Below are 17,468 nucleotides of genomic sequence, written 5' to 3'. Positions count from 1 at the left end.
CCATCAAGTCTGCACCGACCACAATCCCACCCATGCCCTATTCCCGTAATCCCTCATATTTCCCTGCTAATCTCCCTGACATTAGGGTCAATTTAGCATGGCCAATCAACCTAACCGACACATCTTTGGACTGTGGGAGGAAACCGCAGCACCCGGAGGAAATTCACGGAGACACGGGGAGAATGTGCAAACTCTACACAGTGACTTGAGGCTGGAATTGAACTCGGATCCCTGGCGCTGAGAGGCAGCAGTGCCAACCACTGTGCCGCTTTTAAAAACCTTAAGAGGGCTTTAAAAGCTTGCACCGGTAAACAAAAATAATGCACAGGTGCAAGATGCATTATTCCTGTGTGGTCCTTGAAATTGAGACAACTTTGGGAGTGTGGGATTTGTACCCAAGGTCTTCTGTACCCGTAAAAAGGCTGTGCAAAAACGCCGTGGGGCCAGGAGAGCAGAGGAAAATTGCTTTTCCAGCAAAGAAAAATCCAGTTCAGCATTCCACAATCCAATTTGTACTTCTATTGGGAGCCAAAAATCCGGGCCACTATTATCATCGTTGTTAAAGGCGGCCAATTGGCATCAAATTCATTCTGACTAAGCTCATGTCAGCATCATTCTATCTGTTGATTGGAATTTCCCAGAACTCTCCCCAATGGGGGAGAGCCCAAAAGATATCGCAGAGTGGACAGAAAAGCTGGATTCTAAAGGTGAAGAGAGCCCCTGGACTTGGAAGATGCTGTTGAAGGAACATTCGTAAGTTCCTGCAGTGCATCTTCTATAAAGTGCACATTGCTGCCGCTGTGCGCTGGCAGTGGAGGAAGTGAATGTATAATTCAGTGGATGGGGTGCCGATCAAATAGGCTGTTGAAATTCTCGAGTGCTGTTGGAGCTGCACCCATCCAGGCAAGTGGAGACTAGCCCATCACACTCCTGACTTGTGCCCTGTAGAGACAGGCCAAGTGAATCAGGGAGACGAGTTACTCATTGCAGAATTCCCAGCCTCTAACCTGCTCTTGTATTCACAGCATTTATTCTGGGAGAGGCGATGGTCTAGTGGTATTAACGCGAGACTATTAAATCCAGGAACTCAGCCAATGGTCTGGGGACCCGGGTTTGAATCCCGCCACAACAGGTGGTGGAATTTGAATTCAATAAAAAATATCTGGAATTAAGAACCAATCGAGGACCATGAAACCATTGTCGATTGTCAGAAAAACGCATCTGGTTTGCTAGTGTCCGTTAGGGAGGGAAGTCTGCCCTCCTTATCTGGTCTGCCCTACATGTGACTCCAGAGCCACAGCAATGTGGTTGGCTCTCAACTGCCCTCCAAGGGCAACCAGGGATGGGCAATAAATGCTGGCCAGTCAGCGACACCCAGGTCTCACAAATGAATAAAAAAATATGGCTAGTCCAGTCAAATTAATGGTAACCCCCAGGATATTGATGGTGTGAATTTCAGTGCTGGTAATATTATTGAATGTCAAGGGGCAATGGTTAGATTCTCTCTTGTTGAAGATGGTCATTGCCTGGCACTTATGTGGCGTTAATGTTACTTGTCACTTATCAGCCCTTATCAAGGTCATTATTGAAGCAGCTGAAGATGGTTGGGCCTAGGACACTAGCCTGAGGAACTCCTGCAACAATGTCCTGGAACTGCGATGACTGACCCCCCCCCCCCCCCCCCCCCCCGCCGCCCCGGCCCGCCAAACCCCACCACCACCAACACCTCCCACCACACCATCATCCTTTGTTCCATGTATGATTTTAGCCAGTGGCAAGTTTTCCTCCAATTTTCATTGACTTTAACTTTACTTAGGGCTCTTTGATGCCACACTTTGTCAGATGCTGCCTTGATGTCAAAGGCAGTCACTCTCTCCTCAGCTCTCAAACTCAGCTCTCTCGTGTCCATGTCGGGAACCAATCCTGTGTTGAGGTTTGGAGCAAAAAGAGCTTGCTGGAACCCATACTGGGCATCTGTCCCTGAGGTCCCTGAGGATTGGAGGATAGCAAATGTGGTCCCATTGTTTAAGAAGGGTAGCAGGGACAACCCGGGAAATTATAGGCCAGTGAGCTTGACGTCCGTGGTAGGGAAGTTGTTGGAGAGGATTCTTAGAGACAGGATGTATGTACATTTAGAACGGAACAATCTCATTAGTGACAGACAGCATGGTTTTGTAAGTGGGAGGTCGTGCCTTACAAATTTGGTGGAGTTTTTTGAGGAAGTGACAAAAACGGTTGACGAAGGAAGGGCTGTGGATGTTGTCTATATGGATTTCAGTAAGGCATTTGACAAAGTCCCACATGGCAGGTTGGTTGAAAAGGTTAAGGCTCATGGGATACAAGGAGAAGTGGCTAGATGGGTGGAGAACTGGCTTGGCCATAGGAGACAGAGGGTAGCAGTCGAAGGGTCTTTTTCCGGCTGGAGGTCTGTGACCAGTGATGTTCCGCAGGGCTCTGTACTGGGACCTCTGCTATTTGTGATATATATAAATGATTTGGAAGAAGGTGTAACTGGTGTTATCAGCAAGTTTGCGGATGACACGAAGATGGCTGGACTTGCGGATAGCGATCAGCATTGTCGGGCAATACAGCAGGATATAGATAGGCTGGAAAATTGGGCGGAGAGGTGGCAGATGGAATTTAATCCAGATAAATGCGAAGTGATGCATTTTGGAAGAAATAATGTAGGGAGGAGTTCTACAATAAATGGCAGAGTCATCAGGAGTATAGAAACACAGAGGGACCTAGGTGTGCAAGTCCACAAATCCTTGAAGGTGGCAACACAGGTGGAGAAAGTGGTGAAGAAGGCATATGGTATGCTTGCCTTTATAGGACGGGGTATAGAGTATAAAAGCTGGAGTCTGATGATTGAGGCGCGTCTGATAAATAGACAAGGCTGATGTTGCCAGGAACAGAAGGCTTTTATTCGCTAAAAAGGAACGATGTGGAACAGACAATAAACAGAACAATACTGGGCATGAGGATCTCCCGACTGAGGCTGGAGGGGGAGGGCTGCAGCCTTTATACCCTGAGGGCGGAGCCTCCAGTTAAAGGTGCAGCCGAATTAAAGATGTCAGGGAGTGTCTCATATACGAACAGCAGTGGCAACAATATATACAGCTCAACCGTGCCGAAGGCACGACAGTGGTTTACCACAATGATGCAGCTGTATAGAACACTGGTTAGGCCACATTTGGAGTACTGATCACGAGGGGTCACAGGCTCAAGGTGAGAGGGACGAAGTACAACTCAGATATTAGAGGGATGTTTTTTTACACAGAGGGTGGTGGGGGCCTGGAATGCGCTGCCAAGTAGGGTGGTGGAGGCAGGCACGCTGACATCATTTAAGACTTACCTGGATAGTCACATGAGCAGCCTGGGAATGGAGGGATACAAACGATTGGTCTAGTTGGACCAAGGAGCGGCACAGGCTTGGAGGGCCGAAGGGCCTGTTTTCTGTGCTGTACTGTTCTTTATCTGTCAACATTTCCAGTATTTTCGGGTTTTTAAATGACATTTCTACCACTGGCAGTTTTTTTCTTTCTGTTCTGCTACTTTTCCATAGCTTTAGTTCTACTGAGAGCCTCCTGGTGTCAGTGCTGAGCGTGTCCTCAGCAGTATCATCAGCGACGCTCCTACAGTGCTGATCTTTAACCACTATCAACAACTTATATTTGTACATTAATATTTATAGATTTATATTTAGCATAATAGAACATTCCAACATGTATAAAGATCTTGTTAAGCAGACTGGGGGAGGGTTGTGTGCAGTTGGAGGCTCCACAATACAGGAGGAATGTTGATGAGTTAGTTCGGGCCTATTCACTGCTACACTGGCTGGTATGAGGAACCTGTAACGCAAAGATTGATGTGAAAAGTGGGGCTTTTTTCATAGGGACAATGCAGCTCACAGGTGGATATGATGGAAGTGCCAATTTTTGAGGAACTGTTTGTCAGACGAGGTGTTAAAGTAAGGCCTCTGCTTCCCTCTCAGGTGAACGTACGACTTTGTAGAAAAGCAGAGGAGTTTTTCCTGGCCAATATTTATCACTCAACTAACAGGAACTAAAACAAAAGCAGCTGCTTCAGTCATTCCTCAGCACTGGAATGACTCAGCACTGTGGGAGCTTGCTGTGCACAAACTGACAAGAGCCTTTCCTACATTACAACATTGCCTGTAATCGAAGGTACTTCACTGGCCACGAGGCATTTTGGAACATTCTCAAATCATGGAAGGCGCTACATTAAATGCAAGTTATTTACTAAGTGTTTGAAATTACTCTGCAGCTGGCCCATCCCACTTTATAGATATAGGTTCTTCAGGTACGTTAATGAAGAGATACAACCACAGGACAGGTACATAGGATTATGTGGAAGATAAGCATCGACACACACTAATTGGATTGGATGCTATGTTTAGGTGTGGCAGCTCTATGTTATCAATGACCCCTTCAAGTTGTTTTATTGTCCGTGGCAAAGTCAGTTGAATGTTTATGCCTTTAAATTTGTCACACACGTGGATTACCGTAAAGGGGAAAAATTGTCAGTGGTCTGAGCCATACCAGCGTCAGAGGGAGGTGGGGGAGAGTGAGAGGGAGGCGGGGGGGAGAGTGAGAGGGAGCGGGGAGAGTGAGAGGGAGCGGCGGGGGGAGAGTGAGAGGGAGGCAGGGAGAGAGTGAGAGGGAGCTGGGGGAGAGCGAGAGGGAGGTGGGGGGGAGAGTGAGAGGGAGGCGGGGGGGAGAGTAAGAGGGAGGCGGGGGGGAGAGTGAGAGGGAGGCGGGGGGGAGAGTGAGAGGGAGCGGGGAGAGTGAGAGGGAGGCGGGGGAGAGTGAGAGGGAGCTGGGGAGAGTGAGAGGGAGGTGGGGGGGAGAGTAAGAGGGAGGCGGGGGGAGAGTGAGAGGGAGGCGGGGGGAGAGTGAGAGGGAGGCGGGGGGGGAGAGTGAGAGGGAGGCGGGGGAGAGTGAGAGGGAGGCGGGGGGAGAGTGAGAGGGAGGTGGGGGAGAGTGAGAGGGAGGCGGGGGGAGAGTGAGGGAGGCGGGGGGAGAGTGAGGGAGGCGGGGGGAGAGTGAGGGAGGCGGGGGAGAGTGAGAGGGAGGTGGGGGAGAGTGAGAGGGAGGCGGGGGGAGAGTGAGAGGGAGGCGGGGGGGGAGAGTGAGAGGGGAGGCGGGGGGGGAGAGTGAGAGGGAGGCGGGGGGGGAGAGTGAGAGGGAGGCGGGGGGGGGAGAGTGAGAGGGAGGCGGGGGGAGAGTGAGAGGGAGGCGGGGGGAGAGTGAGGGAGGCGGGGGGAGAGTGAGGGAGGCGGGGGGGGAGAGTGAGAGGGAGGCGGGGGGGGAGAGTGAGAGGGAGGCGGGGGGGGAGAGTGAGAGGGAGGCGGGGGGGGGAGAGTGAGAGGGAGGCGGGGGGGGAGAGTGAGAGGGAGGCGGGGGGGGAGAGTGAGAGGGAGGCGGGGGGGGGAGAGTGAGAGGGAGGCGGGGGGAGAGGGAGAGGGGGGTGGGGGAGAGTGAGAGGGAGGCGGGGAGAGAGTGAGAGGGAGGCAGGGGGAGAGTGAGAGGGAGGCGGGGGGGGGAGAGAGAGGGAGGCGGGGGAGAGTGAGCGGGAGGCGGGGGGGAGAGTGAGAGGGAGGCGGGGGGGAGAGTGAGAGGGAGGCGGGGGAGAGTGAGAGGGAGGCGGGGGAGAGTGAGAGGGAGGCGGGGGGAGAGTGAGAGGGAGGCGGGGGGGGAGTGAGAGGGAGGCGGGGGGGAGAGTGAGAGGGAGGCGGGGGGGAGAGTGAGAGGGAGGCGGGGGGAGAGTGAGAGGGAGGCGGGGGGAGCGAGAGGGAGGCAGGGGAGAGCGAGAGGGAGGCAGGGGAGAGCGAGAGGGAGGCAGGGGAGAGCGAGAGGGAGGCGGGGGAGAGCGAGAGGGAGGGGGGGGAGAGTGAGAGGGAGGGGGGGGGGAGAGCGAGAGGGAGGCGGGGGGAGAGTGAGAGGGAGGTGGGGTGGAGTGAGAGGGAGGGGGGGAGAGTGAGAGGGAGGCGGGGGGTGAGTGAGAGGGAGGTGGGGGGGAGTGAGAGGGAGGGGGGGAGAGTGAGAGGGAGGCGGGGGGACAGTGAGAGGGAGGTGGGGGGAGAGTGAGGGAGGCGGGGGGAGAGTGAGAGGGAGGCGGGGGGAGAGTGAGAGGGAGGCGGGGGGAGAGTGAGAGGGAGGCGGGGGAGAGTGAGAGGGAGGCGGGGGGAGAGTGAGAGGGAGGCGGGGGGAGAGTGAGAGGGAGGCGGGGGGAGAGTGAGAGGGAGGCGGGGGGAGAGTGAGAGGGAGGCGGGGGGAGAGTGAGAGGGAGGCGGGGGAGAGTGAGAGGGAGGCGGGGGGAGAGTGAGAGGGAGGCGGGGGGAGAGTGAGAGGGAGGCGGGGGGAGAGTGAGAGGGAGGCGGGGGGAGAGTGAGAGGGAGGCGGGGGGAGAGTGAGAGGGAGGCGGGGGGAGAGTGAGAGGGAGGCGGGGGGAGAGTGAGAGGGAGGCGGGGGGAGAGTGAGAGGGAGGCGGGGGAGAGAGTGAGAGGGAGGCGGGAAGGGAGAGTGAGAGGGAGTTGGGGGACAGTGAGAGGGAGGCGGGGGAGAGTGAGAGGGAGGCGGGGGGGGAGTGAGAGGGAGGCGGGGGGGGGGGGGGAGTGAGAGGGAGGCGGGGTGGGGGAGTGAGAGGGAGGCGGGGGGGAGAGTGAGAGGGAGGCGGGGGGAGAGTGAGAGGGAGGCGGGGGGGAGAGTGAGAGGGAGGCGGGGGGAGAGTGAGAGGGAGGCGGGGGGAGTGTGAGAGGGAGGCGGGGAGAGCGAGAGGGAGGCAGGGGAGAGCGAGAGGGAGGCAGGGGAGAGCGAGAGGGAGGCAGGGGAGAGCGAGAGGGAGGCAGGGGAGAGCGAGAGGGAGGCGGGGGGACAGTGAGAGGGAGGTGGGGGGAGAGTGAGGGAGGCGGGGGGAGAGTGAGAGGGAGGCGGGGGGAGAGTGAGAGGGAGGCGGGGGGAGAGTGAGAGGGAGGCGGGGGAGAGTGAGAGGGAGGCGGGGGGAGAGTGAGAGGGAGGCGGGGGGAGAGTGAGAGGAAGGCGGGGGAGAGTGAGAGGAAGGCGGGGGGAGAGTGAGAGGGAGGCGGGGGGAGAGTGAGAGGGAGGCGGGGGGAGAGTGAGAGGGAGGCGGGGGGAGAGTGAGAGGGAGGCGGGGGGAGAGTGAGAGGGAGGCGGGGGGAGAGTGAGAGGGAGGCAGGGGGAGAGTGAGAGGGAGGCGGGGGGGAGAGTGAGAGGGAGGCGGGGGGAGAGTAAGAGGGAGACGGGGGGAGAGTGAGAGGGAGGCGGGGGGAGAGTGAGAGGGAGGCGGGGGAGAGAGTGAGAGGGGGGAGAGAGTGAGAGGGAGGCGGGAAGGGAGAGTGAGAGGGAGTTGGGGGACAGTGAGAGGGAGGCGGGGGAAAAGGAAGTGGAAGTTGGGGCAGAGTGAGACGGAGGCGGAGAGAGCGAGATGGTAGCAGAAGGAGAGTGAGAGGGAGATGGTGGAGAATTTCAAGTGCTCATCTAAATGCTTCTTAAATGTTGTGAAGGTTCCCATCTCTACAAGCCTTTCAGGCAGTGAGTTGCAGATTCCCATCACACTCTGGGTGAAAATATTTTTCCTCAAATCCCCTTTAAATCTCCTGCCCCTTAAGTTAAATCTGTGCTTTCTGATCATTGGCCCCTCCACTAAGGAGGAAAGTTCCTTCCTATCTACCCTATCTATGTCCCTCATAATATTGTACACCTCTATCAGGTCCCCCCCTAGCCTTCTCTGCTTGAAGGAAAACAGCCCCAGCCTAACCAGCCTCTGTTCATAGCTGGAATGTTTCAGCCCAGGCAGCATCCTGGTGAATCTTCTCTGTACCCTTTCTAATGCAATCACATCCTTCCCATAGTGTGGTGACCAGAGCTGCCCACATTACCCTAGCTGTGGCCTACGAGTGTTTTATACAGCTCCGTCATAACCTCCCTGCTCTTCTATTCTATGCCTCGGTTGTCTGCCATATGCCTTCACAGGTGGTCAAGGTGATTATGAAGGCATATGGCATGCTTGCCTTCGTCAGCCGGGACATTGAGTACAAGAGTTGGGAAATCATGTTGCAGCTATATAAAACCTTGGTTAGGCAGCATTTGGAGTATTGCTTGCAGTTCTGGTCACCACACTACCAGAAGGACGTGGAAGCTTTGGAGAGAGTGCAGAGAAGGTTCACCAGGATGTTGCCTGGTCTCGAGGGTGTTGGCTATGAGGAGAGGTTGAATAAACTAGGATTGTTTTCACTGGAAAGATGGAGGCTGAGGGGAAACCTGATAGAGGTCTACAAAATTATGAGTGGTTATAGACAGGGTGGATAGTCAGAGGCTTTTTCCCGGGATGTAAGTGTCAATTACAAGGGGGCACAGGTTCAAGGTGAGAGGGGGGAAGTTTAAGGGAGGTGTGCGGGAGAGGTTTTTCACGCAGCGAGAAGTGGGTGCCTGGAACTCACTGCCAGAGGATGTGGTGGAAGCAAGCACATTAGCAACATAGTACGGGTGTGAAATGCCCTTCCTGCAGCAGTAGTGAACTCGCCAACATTAAGGGCATTTAAATGGTCATTGGATAAACATATGGATGACTTTGGAATAGTGTAGGTTAGATGGGCTTTAGATTGGTTTCACTGGTCGGCGCAACATCGAGGGCCGAAGGGCCTGTACTGCGCTGTAATGTTCTATGTTCTATTTAAGAGGCACTTGTATGGGTAGATGAATATGGAGGGAATAGAGGGATATGGACCGAGTAAGGGCAGAAGGTTTGTTTTTAGTTTATTTCGGGCATCATGGTCGGCAAGGTCTTAGAGGGCCGAAGGGCCAGTTCCTGTGCTGTACTTTTCCTTGTTCTTTATTCTGTTACTATGTGTTACCTACCTCACAGGTCTTGATGTGTTCTGTTTGCCATTCTTCCTGGATCTTCTCCAGAGTGGAAACATTCTGTTGGTACACTCGGTCTGTGAGGGTGGAAAACACAATCTTAGTCAGGGTGAAGCACTGAAGAGATCATTTATAATTCAGGCCACTATGTATTACAATGCGTTCGATGCTGATCTTTTGTCTGGAAGTGGATTAAAATCCATGTCTACTGTATGAAGCAGCATCGTGTTAAATCAATCAGTGCGAGTCCTTTCAGAGATGGATGTGAATGCTAACCTGACTGTATACCAGTATGTAATAAAAAGCTCTGATTCTACATGCCTGTGGAACCCTCGTCAGTCCATTAACATCCAGTGCAGCCCTCACAAAAGCTTCTTTTTTTAAAAATGGTGGGTAGAGAAATATTGACAAAAATGTGGCAGGAATTGCGACACTTAATAGCACTAGAAGGTGCACTGGAGGAAGAATTCTCTTAGCTGTGTCACCTTGGCAACCACGATACTCCACATGAAACTAATGACACAGCAGAGGTGGTTGGTACAAACCCCTTAATAAAGCTGCGGAATAACAGAACTTGGGTGAAAAACTGAAGAGATTAGACCAAGGCTGACCTATGCTTGTAAAGCTGTTCTGACATTGTGACACTCCATAGAGCAGCTTCAGTTTATCTCAGAAAAACAAAAAATCTCAGAAAGAAAATGAACACGGAGTCACGTAAAGAGAGAATAGGACAATAGGACAGCCTGGTCAGAGGCAGAAACAGAGGATTAAAGATGCGGAAAAGTTTAGGGAGAGAATTCCAGAGCTTTGGGCCTAGACATGTGAAAGGCACGGCTGCTAATGGTGGAGCAATGAAAATCAGCCCAGGCCAGGAATTGCGGAGTTCACGCAGGGTCATAGGGCTGGAGGAGGTTACGGAGATAAAGGAGAGGTGAGGCCACGGAGATATTTTAAACACATGGCAGTTTAGAATTGAGGCATTGGAAAATGGGGAACCGATGTAGGTCATCGAGCACAGTGAACAGGACTTGGCACAAGTTAGGTAAACAGGCAGCAGAGTGTTGGAGAAGTGGGAATGCTATACAAGACAGAAGATGAGAAGCCGACCAGGAAAGGATTGGAATAATCCCAGAGACATAAGTAAAGCACCGCCAATCCTGAAAATCTGAAATATAAATAGAAAAGACCGAAAGTCAAGCAGCTTCAGTGGAGGGAGAGAAACAGAGTTAACATTTCAAGCTGATAATCTTTCGTGCAGTTGGGAAGCTCAGCCAGGGAACAGTCACCTCATTTTTTTCCCCCATTAAAATCCCTCCGGAGGTGAGGATGCGTCCACCAATGAGCAGGCAGGTTATAATAATGCGCAAATGGCAGAAATACAACAGCCCACAAAGCATTTCTCATCATTTATATTCCCCAGTTCGAACAGCTATCCAATATTGTCACTTGTAGCAGGTCAGGGATTTGAAAATTAACTGGGGAGAAACCTGATGATGTTGCCAGCAGAGTGATCCACTAAATACTTCGGAACTCTTGTTGTATAACTCCCTAAATTAACAGACAAGCAGACTGCAGCAGCTAACCTTGAAACCAACCCCCCCCCCCCCCCCCGCTACCTGTTAGACAGACTCTCTGGCAATGGTTTGCTAATTCGCCTTTTTCCTGTAACTAAAGTAAGTTAAAGCTAAACTGACTCTGAAAAGTCAGTCTGGGGTCAAGACCGCAGCCTTGGTCTGAGCAGAAGTCCCAGTCCAACAATGAGAAGCCAGGATTGTACAATACCAACTATGCTCCCTGGGCCCCTTATCCTACTTTCAGGCAATATTTGAATTGATCTCATCTCATATATCATATACTTTAACATAGTTAATTATCTACCCTGCAGGCTAGAGAGATTGGGAGGACCACAGTTTTGCTTTGACAGAGTAACAAAGTCCACTCTTCATTAATTAGATTTACTTGGTTTATGATGATGACTTTTAAAACTTAATTCATTCTTCCATGGGATGTGGGCGTCACTGGCAAGGCCAGCATTTGTTGCCCATCCGCAATTGTTTCTGAATGGGTGGCACAGTGGTTAACACTGCTGCCTCACAGCGCCAGGGACCTGGGTTCAATTCCCGGCTTGGATCACTGTCTGTGTGGAGTTTCCTCTGGGTGCTCTGGTTTCCTCCCACACTCCAAAAGATGTGCGAGCTAAGTGGATTGGCCATGCTAGATTGCCCCTTAGTGTCAGGGGGACTAGCTCGGGTAAATACATGGAGTTTTGGGGATAGGGCCTGGGTGGGATTGTGGTCAGTGCAGACTTGATGGGCCGAATGGCCTCCTTCTGCACTGTATGATTCTATAATCTGTAACTGTGTGACTTGCTAGGCCCTGTCGGAGGGCATGTAAGAGTCAACCACCTTGCTGTGGCTCTGGAGTCACATGTAGGCCAGACCGGAAATCTGCCAGAATTTCCTTCCCTAAAGGACATTAGTGAATCAAATGGGTTTTCACAACAGTCGATGATAGTTTAATGGCCACCATTATAGACTAGGTTTCAATTCCTGATTTTATTCATTTAATTTAAATTCCACCAGCTGCCATGGTGGGATTTGAACCTGTGCTTCGAGAGGGCCCCCCTGGAAGGTTAGACAGGCTTCCAGATTACGAGTCCAGTAACATTACCACAATGGCAGCAGCTCTCCCACTGTTTCCCACTAAGATGCTGAAAGTGCGAGTTGATAATGTCACAACGAGGGGATCTGGGACCTGAATGAACAGGGCAAACAACTGTGTACCTCCTTAGTCAATCAGATGGAAGGACTGCGAAATAAACAACGTATTTCCATCTAGCTTTGATATATATTTGCCCAGTAGCTACACAGCTTTGCCTAGAATAAAGTGTATCACGTGGTACTTCATCAAAAGCCTTCTGGAAGTCTGGACATCCCACTTCATATGGCTTTGGCCTTGGCAAATTGTTTAAGGTTTGCCAGCAGCTGTTTATTCCTGTTGCCCATTAGTTATTCCCTCAGCTTTCCAATCTTTTAAGGTCAGGTTAATGAATCATACAGCTATTCAGATCCCTTTCTGAACATGGGAATGTCTTGAACATGGGAAGGACATGTGCTCATTAACAGTCTGTCTGACACCAAAAGGGGTGGCACAGTGGTTAGCACTGTTGCTTCACAGCGCCAGGACCCAGGTTCAATTCCAGTCTTGGGTGACTGTCTGTGCGGAGTCTGCACATTCTCCCCGTGTCTGCATGAGTGTCCTCTGGGTGCTCCAGTTTTCTCCCACAGTCCAAAGATGTGCAGGTTAGATGGATTGGCCATCCTAAATTGCTCTTAGTGACAGGGGATTAGAAGGGTAAATACATGGGGTTACGGGGATAGGGCCTGGGTGGGATTGTGGTCAGTGCAGACTCGATGGGCCGAATGGCCTCTTTCTGCACCGTAGGGATTCTATGGTAAAACCACACCCAAAGTCAGAACAAACACAAGGGGCAGAATATTATGACCTCTTTGTGCCCGTTTTGCGGCAGGAAAACATCGTAAAATTGGGCGTAAAGCGGCTAGCGTGATTTGGCATCCGTTTTTGCGCCTGTCGCGATTTTAAAATACTCAGATTTCTGGTGCAGTCAATAAATTAATCAGCTGATGAGAGGTTGATTAATTTATTTAAATGCTGATTTCCATGTGTTTAGCGAACCCTTATAGGACGGGGCATAGAGTATAAAAGTTGGGGTCTGATGTTGCAGATGTATAGAACGTTGGTTCGGCCGCATTTGGAATACTGCGCCCAGTTCTGGTCGCCACACTGCCAGAAGGACGTGGAGGCTTTGGAGAGAGTACAGAGGAGGTTTTCCAGGATGTTGCCTGGTATGGAGGGGCTTAGTTATGAGGAGAGATTGGGTAAACTGGGGTTGTTCTCCCTGGAAAGACGGAGGATGAGGGGAGACTTAATGGAGGTGTATAAAATTATGAAATGCATAGATAGGGTGAACGGTGGGAAGCTTTTCCCCAGGTCGGTGGTGACGTTCATGAGGGGTCATAGGTTCAAGGTGAAGGGGGGGAGGTTTAACACAAATATCAGAAGGACATATTTTACACAGAGGGTCGTGGGGGCCTGGAATGCGCTGCCAGGCAAGGTGGTGGAGGCGGACACACTGGGAACGTTTAAGACTTATCTAGATAGCCACATGAACGGAGTGGGAATGGAGGGATACAAAAGAATGGTCTAGTTTGGACCAGGGAGCGGCACGGGCTTGGAGGGCCGAAGGGCCTGTTCCTGTGCTGTATTGTTCTTTGTTCTTTGTTCCCCACGAACGGGGAACAGTCGTGTTGGCCTTGGCGATGGAGCCGGAGGCCATTGAGGCTCCCCGGGGAGGCCGAGGACAAGGCGGGGGTGCCCCTGGGGCACTGCCAGACTGGCATTCAATCCCCTCACAAAATGCAAAATATTTATATAATGAGGAATCAATGCCTTCAGGTGGGGAGAGAGGCTTTTGGGCAGAAAAGAGAACAAAACATTATCACGCTTTAGTGAAACCATTGGCACTGGAACACCAACAACCAGCAGAATGAGTCCTTTTCGATCAACAAACTTCACCAATAAATAAGCCCGAAGCCAGCCCCTCCACTGTAATTCACTGACCAATGCTGAGAAAAATAGCAAAGAAACTGGCCATTCGGCCCCACTAGTGTTTGTGTTCCAGACCAGATTCTTCTCACCTTATTGCCATATCCGTCTAAGAACAAAGAACAATACAGCACAGGAACAGGCCTTTCGGCTCTTCAAGCCTGTGCCGATCATGATGTCTACCTAAACTAAAACCGTATGCACTTATGGAGTCCGTCTCCTTCCATTCCCATCCTATTCATGTATTTGTCTAGTTGCCCCTTAAATACCGCTATCGTACCTGCTCCCACCTCCTCCCCAGGCAGCGCGTTCCAGACATTCACCACCCTCTGTGTAAAAAAACTTACCTCGCACATCTCCTCTAAGCTTTTCCCCACGCACCTTAAACCCTTGTCCCCTAGTTCTATTCCTCATCAATGAAACATCAGGAGGAGAATTTACACTAGCATGTGCGCTACTGAATACAAACCATTCAGTGAGGAGCTGTGTTTATTTATTTTGTGGGTGACATGAGCAAAACAGGGTTACATTTAATACAAGGGATATAATTTCGAATGACCAATACTTCCTATGCTGGGCTTTCCACTCACAATGTAATCATGGTTCCCCCCCCGACCATTCCCTCCCCAGTTCCCCCCCTCTTCCCCCCTCCCTCCCCCCTCCCTCCCCCCCTCCCCCACTGGAATCATTTTACTGGGGATTCACTCACCGGCATCTTCAGCGCTTTGTTTACTCTGGTTTGCCTTTGTCTGCAGCTGGAGAACATCATATTGTCAGAGGGAATGATGCAAAACAAGAGCACATTATCACAGCACACATTAAACCATTCTCGTGCAAGGCCCCTCATCAGACTCTCAGTCACGGGTTTGGTAAGGGCGTTCGGTAAGGGCGTCCGGTGAGGGCGTCCCAGTGGGGACGTCCCGGTAAGGGTGTCCAGTAAGGGTGTTCGGTAACAGTGTTCGGTAAGGGCGACCGGTCAGGGCGTCCTGGTGAGGGCGTTCGGTAACGGTGTTCGGTAACGGTGTTCGGTAAGGGTGCTCGGTAAGGGCGCTTGGTGAGAATATCGATCGTATTGAACAGAAAGGAGCACATGCCGTTTCCAGACATTTTTCTTTCCTCCCTACCTTTCCCCCTGAAATCAGCAGCTGGGTTACTGCGACACTGGATGCTCTTCAATACCGAGTGTGATGGCACCTCGGCAGTGCGGCACTCCTGCAGTGCTGCATTGCCGAGACTGTTGTGCTTTAGCCCTGGGGTGGGACTTGAACCCAGGACTTTTTGACTCAGAGGGAGTGCTGCACTGTTGGATTTGCCATCTTTTGTGTGAGAGGTTAAACTCAGGCTCTACCCATGTTTGCGACTGGATGTGAAAGAGCCCAGGGTACAATTCCAAGTGCAGGAGAATTATTCTGAGTGTGTTGGCCAATATTTATCCCTCAATCAACATCACAAAAAGCAGATTATCTAGTCGTTAACATTTTTCTGGTTGTGGGAGCTTGCTGTGTACCAATTGACTACCGCGTTTCCAACTACACTCCAAAGTACTTCAATAACGTTAAAGCGCTTTGGGGAGTGATTAGGTTGTGAAAGGAGCTATATAAACTGGAGTGCTTTTGTTTTTCTCACGAGGCAAAACATCGATCATCATCAGATACTGGAGAAAATCCCAATGAAGGAGAAGAGAGTTGGAAAGATACAACCGGGTGGTTTTGGGGAGGTTGGGTAATGGGCATGGACATGCAACATCTGTCTCTATTATAAATCTTTTACTTTAAAGCTACGAGGTCCAGAATTAGGAAGATTCATTGATCCCTATTTTTATCAAGAAAATGTCACGGGGGAGGAGGGATTTTCTGTTTAAAGGACTTCTCCGCCATATGTTCCCTCCACATAAAGAATTCCCTCCTGCCAGATTTACAGCAGGTATTTTAAAATGTGAAGCAGTTGAGGGAAACCTGCCAGGCATGTAAAAGTAAGTGTCGCCCCTGGGGAGAGTGACATGGTAAGAAGTTTAACAACACCAGGTTAAAGTCCAACAGGTTTATTTGGTAGCAAAAGCCACACAAGCTTTCGGAGCTCCAAGCCCCTTCACCTGAAGAAGGGGCTTGGAGCTCCAAAGGCTTGGACTCCGTGGAGCTCCAAAAGCTTGGACTTTAACCTGGTGTTGTTAAACTTCTTACTGTGTTTACCCCAGTCCAACGCCGGCATCTACACATCGAGAGCGACATGTCCAGGCGCTGCCCTCGCACTGCCCCCTGAGAGTGCCAGGCTGGCAGTGTCAACCTGGCAGTGCCAACCTGCCAGGGGCTGACACTCTGGGGATCCACAGGGGGGCGGGCATGTGTTGGGGGAGGGGTTCCTCCGGTGCTTCTGTGGGGGGTGTTCCCCTCCTGTGTGGGATGTGGTGACCCCAGTGCTTGTGAAGGGGGCAGGTCCACTTATCCCAGTGTTTGTGGGGGGGATTTGGAATACTGTTTGAATGGAGATTGGAGTGCCCTGTAAAAACAGTGCCCCAATCTCCGTGGAGCTGGCATTGCCAGCCCCATGCCAGTAGTGAGATGCCACATTCCACACACACAGATTTTCTGTCCACAGAGCACCAGAGACTCTGGAGAGAAAACTCAGCTGTGCAGCTGGAGAGCTGCACACGGTTTTCTTGCTTCAGCCAGCACTCTGAGTGGAAAATTCCGCCCAGGGTCGCTGTGGTCGAAATTACATTCCTGTCCTCCTAGCCAGACAAGGAAAGTACATACTCAGATGTGGCCTTAAGTGATGCACCAATGTTCAAACTTTATCTGATGCAGGGACCCGGGTTCAATTCCAGCCTCGGGTCACTCGGGTCTGTGTGGAGTTTGTACATTCTCCCCGTGTCTGCGTGGGTTTCCTCCGGGTGCTCCGGTTTCCTCCCACAGCCCAAAGGTGTGTGGGTTAGGTTGATTGTAAATGGTAAATTAACGCTAGTGTCAGGGGGATTAGCAGGGTAAATGACGGTTACGGGGATAGGGCCTGGGTGGGATTGCGGTTGGTGCAGACTCTATGGGCCGAATGGCCTCCTTCTGTACTGTAGGGTTTCTATGATTCAATGATATGAAGAACAGAAATGGAGTAGCATCAGAAATGTTGGCAGATACACAGTGAAATATTTAAAGATCTGTTGTGAGAAACTCTCACTTTCTCTTGATGCTTGGAGTTGCTGATCCCAGAACTTCGATTCAGCATCTGTTCAGCCTCATCCTTTTCCTTACACTTTTGCTCATAAGTCTTCTTGGACTAGAGGAAACACAAAGGAATGAATGATAATTCAGAAAACACGAGTGCAAATTTTCCCAGAACTGCACAGAGTGCTAGAGCAGGAGAGAAAATGCTGTGTGAGACTCGCCAGTTTCACAGACACCTTTTCACAGCTGATCAAACAGCAGTGTGTGCAATTTCAAACACTGCCGAGAATCAGACAGCCAGCTGGAGGGGCGGGGCCTAAACACACCGGCAGAGCCGGGGCACTGAAGATTTATTTGCAATGGCAATTATTAGAAACTGACGTCAGAGCAGGTGGAGGAATCCAGACTGACGAGTGTGGCACCTGACAGATGGCACAGGTCCGTGGTGAGGGGTCAGTTGGTCGGGGGTGGGGGTGCACTGTTTGCTAGCAGAGCCTCAAAGATCACCCCCAGAAGGGAATGGGAGCAGCATCAGGAAGATCATCACTCCTCGCGGCAGCAGTGCCACAGGAAATCGTCCGAGCTCATTTTAGCTGTGAGATGCCACCTGCACAGCCATAGCAGCCCATGGAGGAAGGGAGAAGACTAAGAACACAACAGTTCATGGATCAGCACTCTCTGCCACCAGCTCAGTCATTCGCATTGCACTTGCCTTGGAGGCCAGCATAGAGTTTGAATTTCAAAAGGCAACAGAACATATATTTGACAGAGACGAATTTGC

The 17,468-nt window shown here is 51.5% G+C and overlaps 1 protein-coding gene across 1 annotated transcript in view; it reads right to left on the bottom strand.

Moving 5' to 3' along the window:
• Positions 1-17,468, bottom strand: part of pstpip2 (proline-serine-threonine phosphatase interacting protein 2) — a 122,612-nt gene that overhangs the window by 10,866 nt on the left and 94,278 nt on the right. Inside the window, exons 7-9 of the mRNA XM_078222896.1 lie at positions 16,701-16,799; positions 14,239-14,284; positions 8,901-8,980 (exon numbers count right to left, since the gene is read on the bottom strand). Coding sequence (XP_078079022.1) covers positions 8,901-8,980; positions 14,239-14,284; positions 16,701-16,799 — 225 coding nt within the window. The remainder of the gene's footprint in view (positions 1-8,900; positions 8,981-14,238; positions 14,285-16,700; positions 16,800-17,468) is intronic.

Source organism: Mustelus asterias, chromosome 1 (genome assembly GCF_964213995.1).
Source record: "Mustelus asterias chromosome 1, sMusAst1.hap1.1, whole genome shotgun sequence".
Classification (NCBI taxonomy): Eukaryota; Metazoa; Chordata; class Chondrichthyes; order Carcharhiniformes; family Triakidae; genus Mustelus; species Mustelus asterias.
The sequence above is the reverse complement of the archived record's forward strand: the minus strand, read 5'-3'. Positions and strand labels throughout refer to the sequence as shown.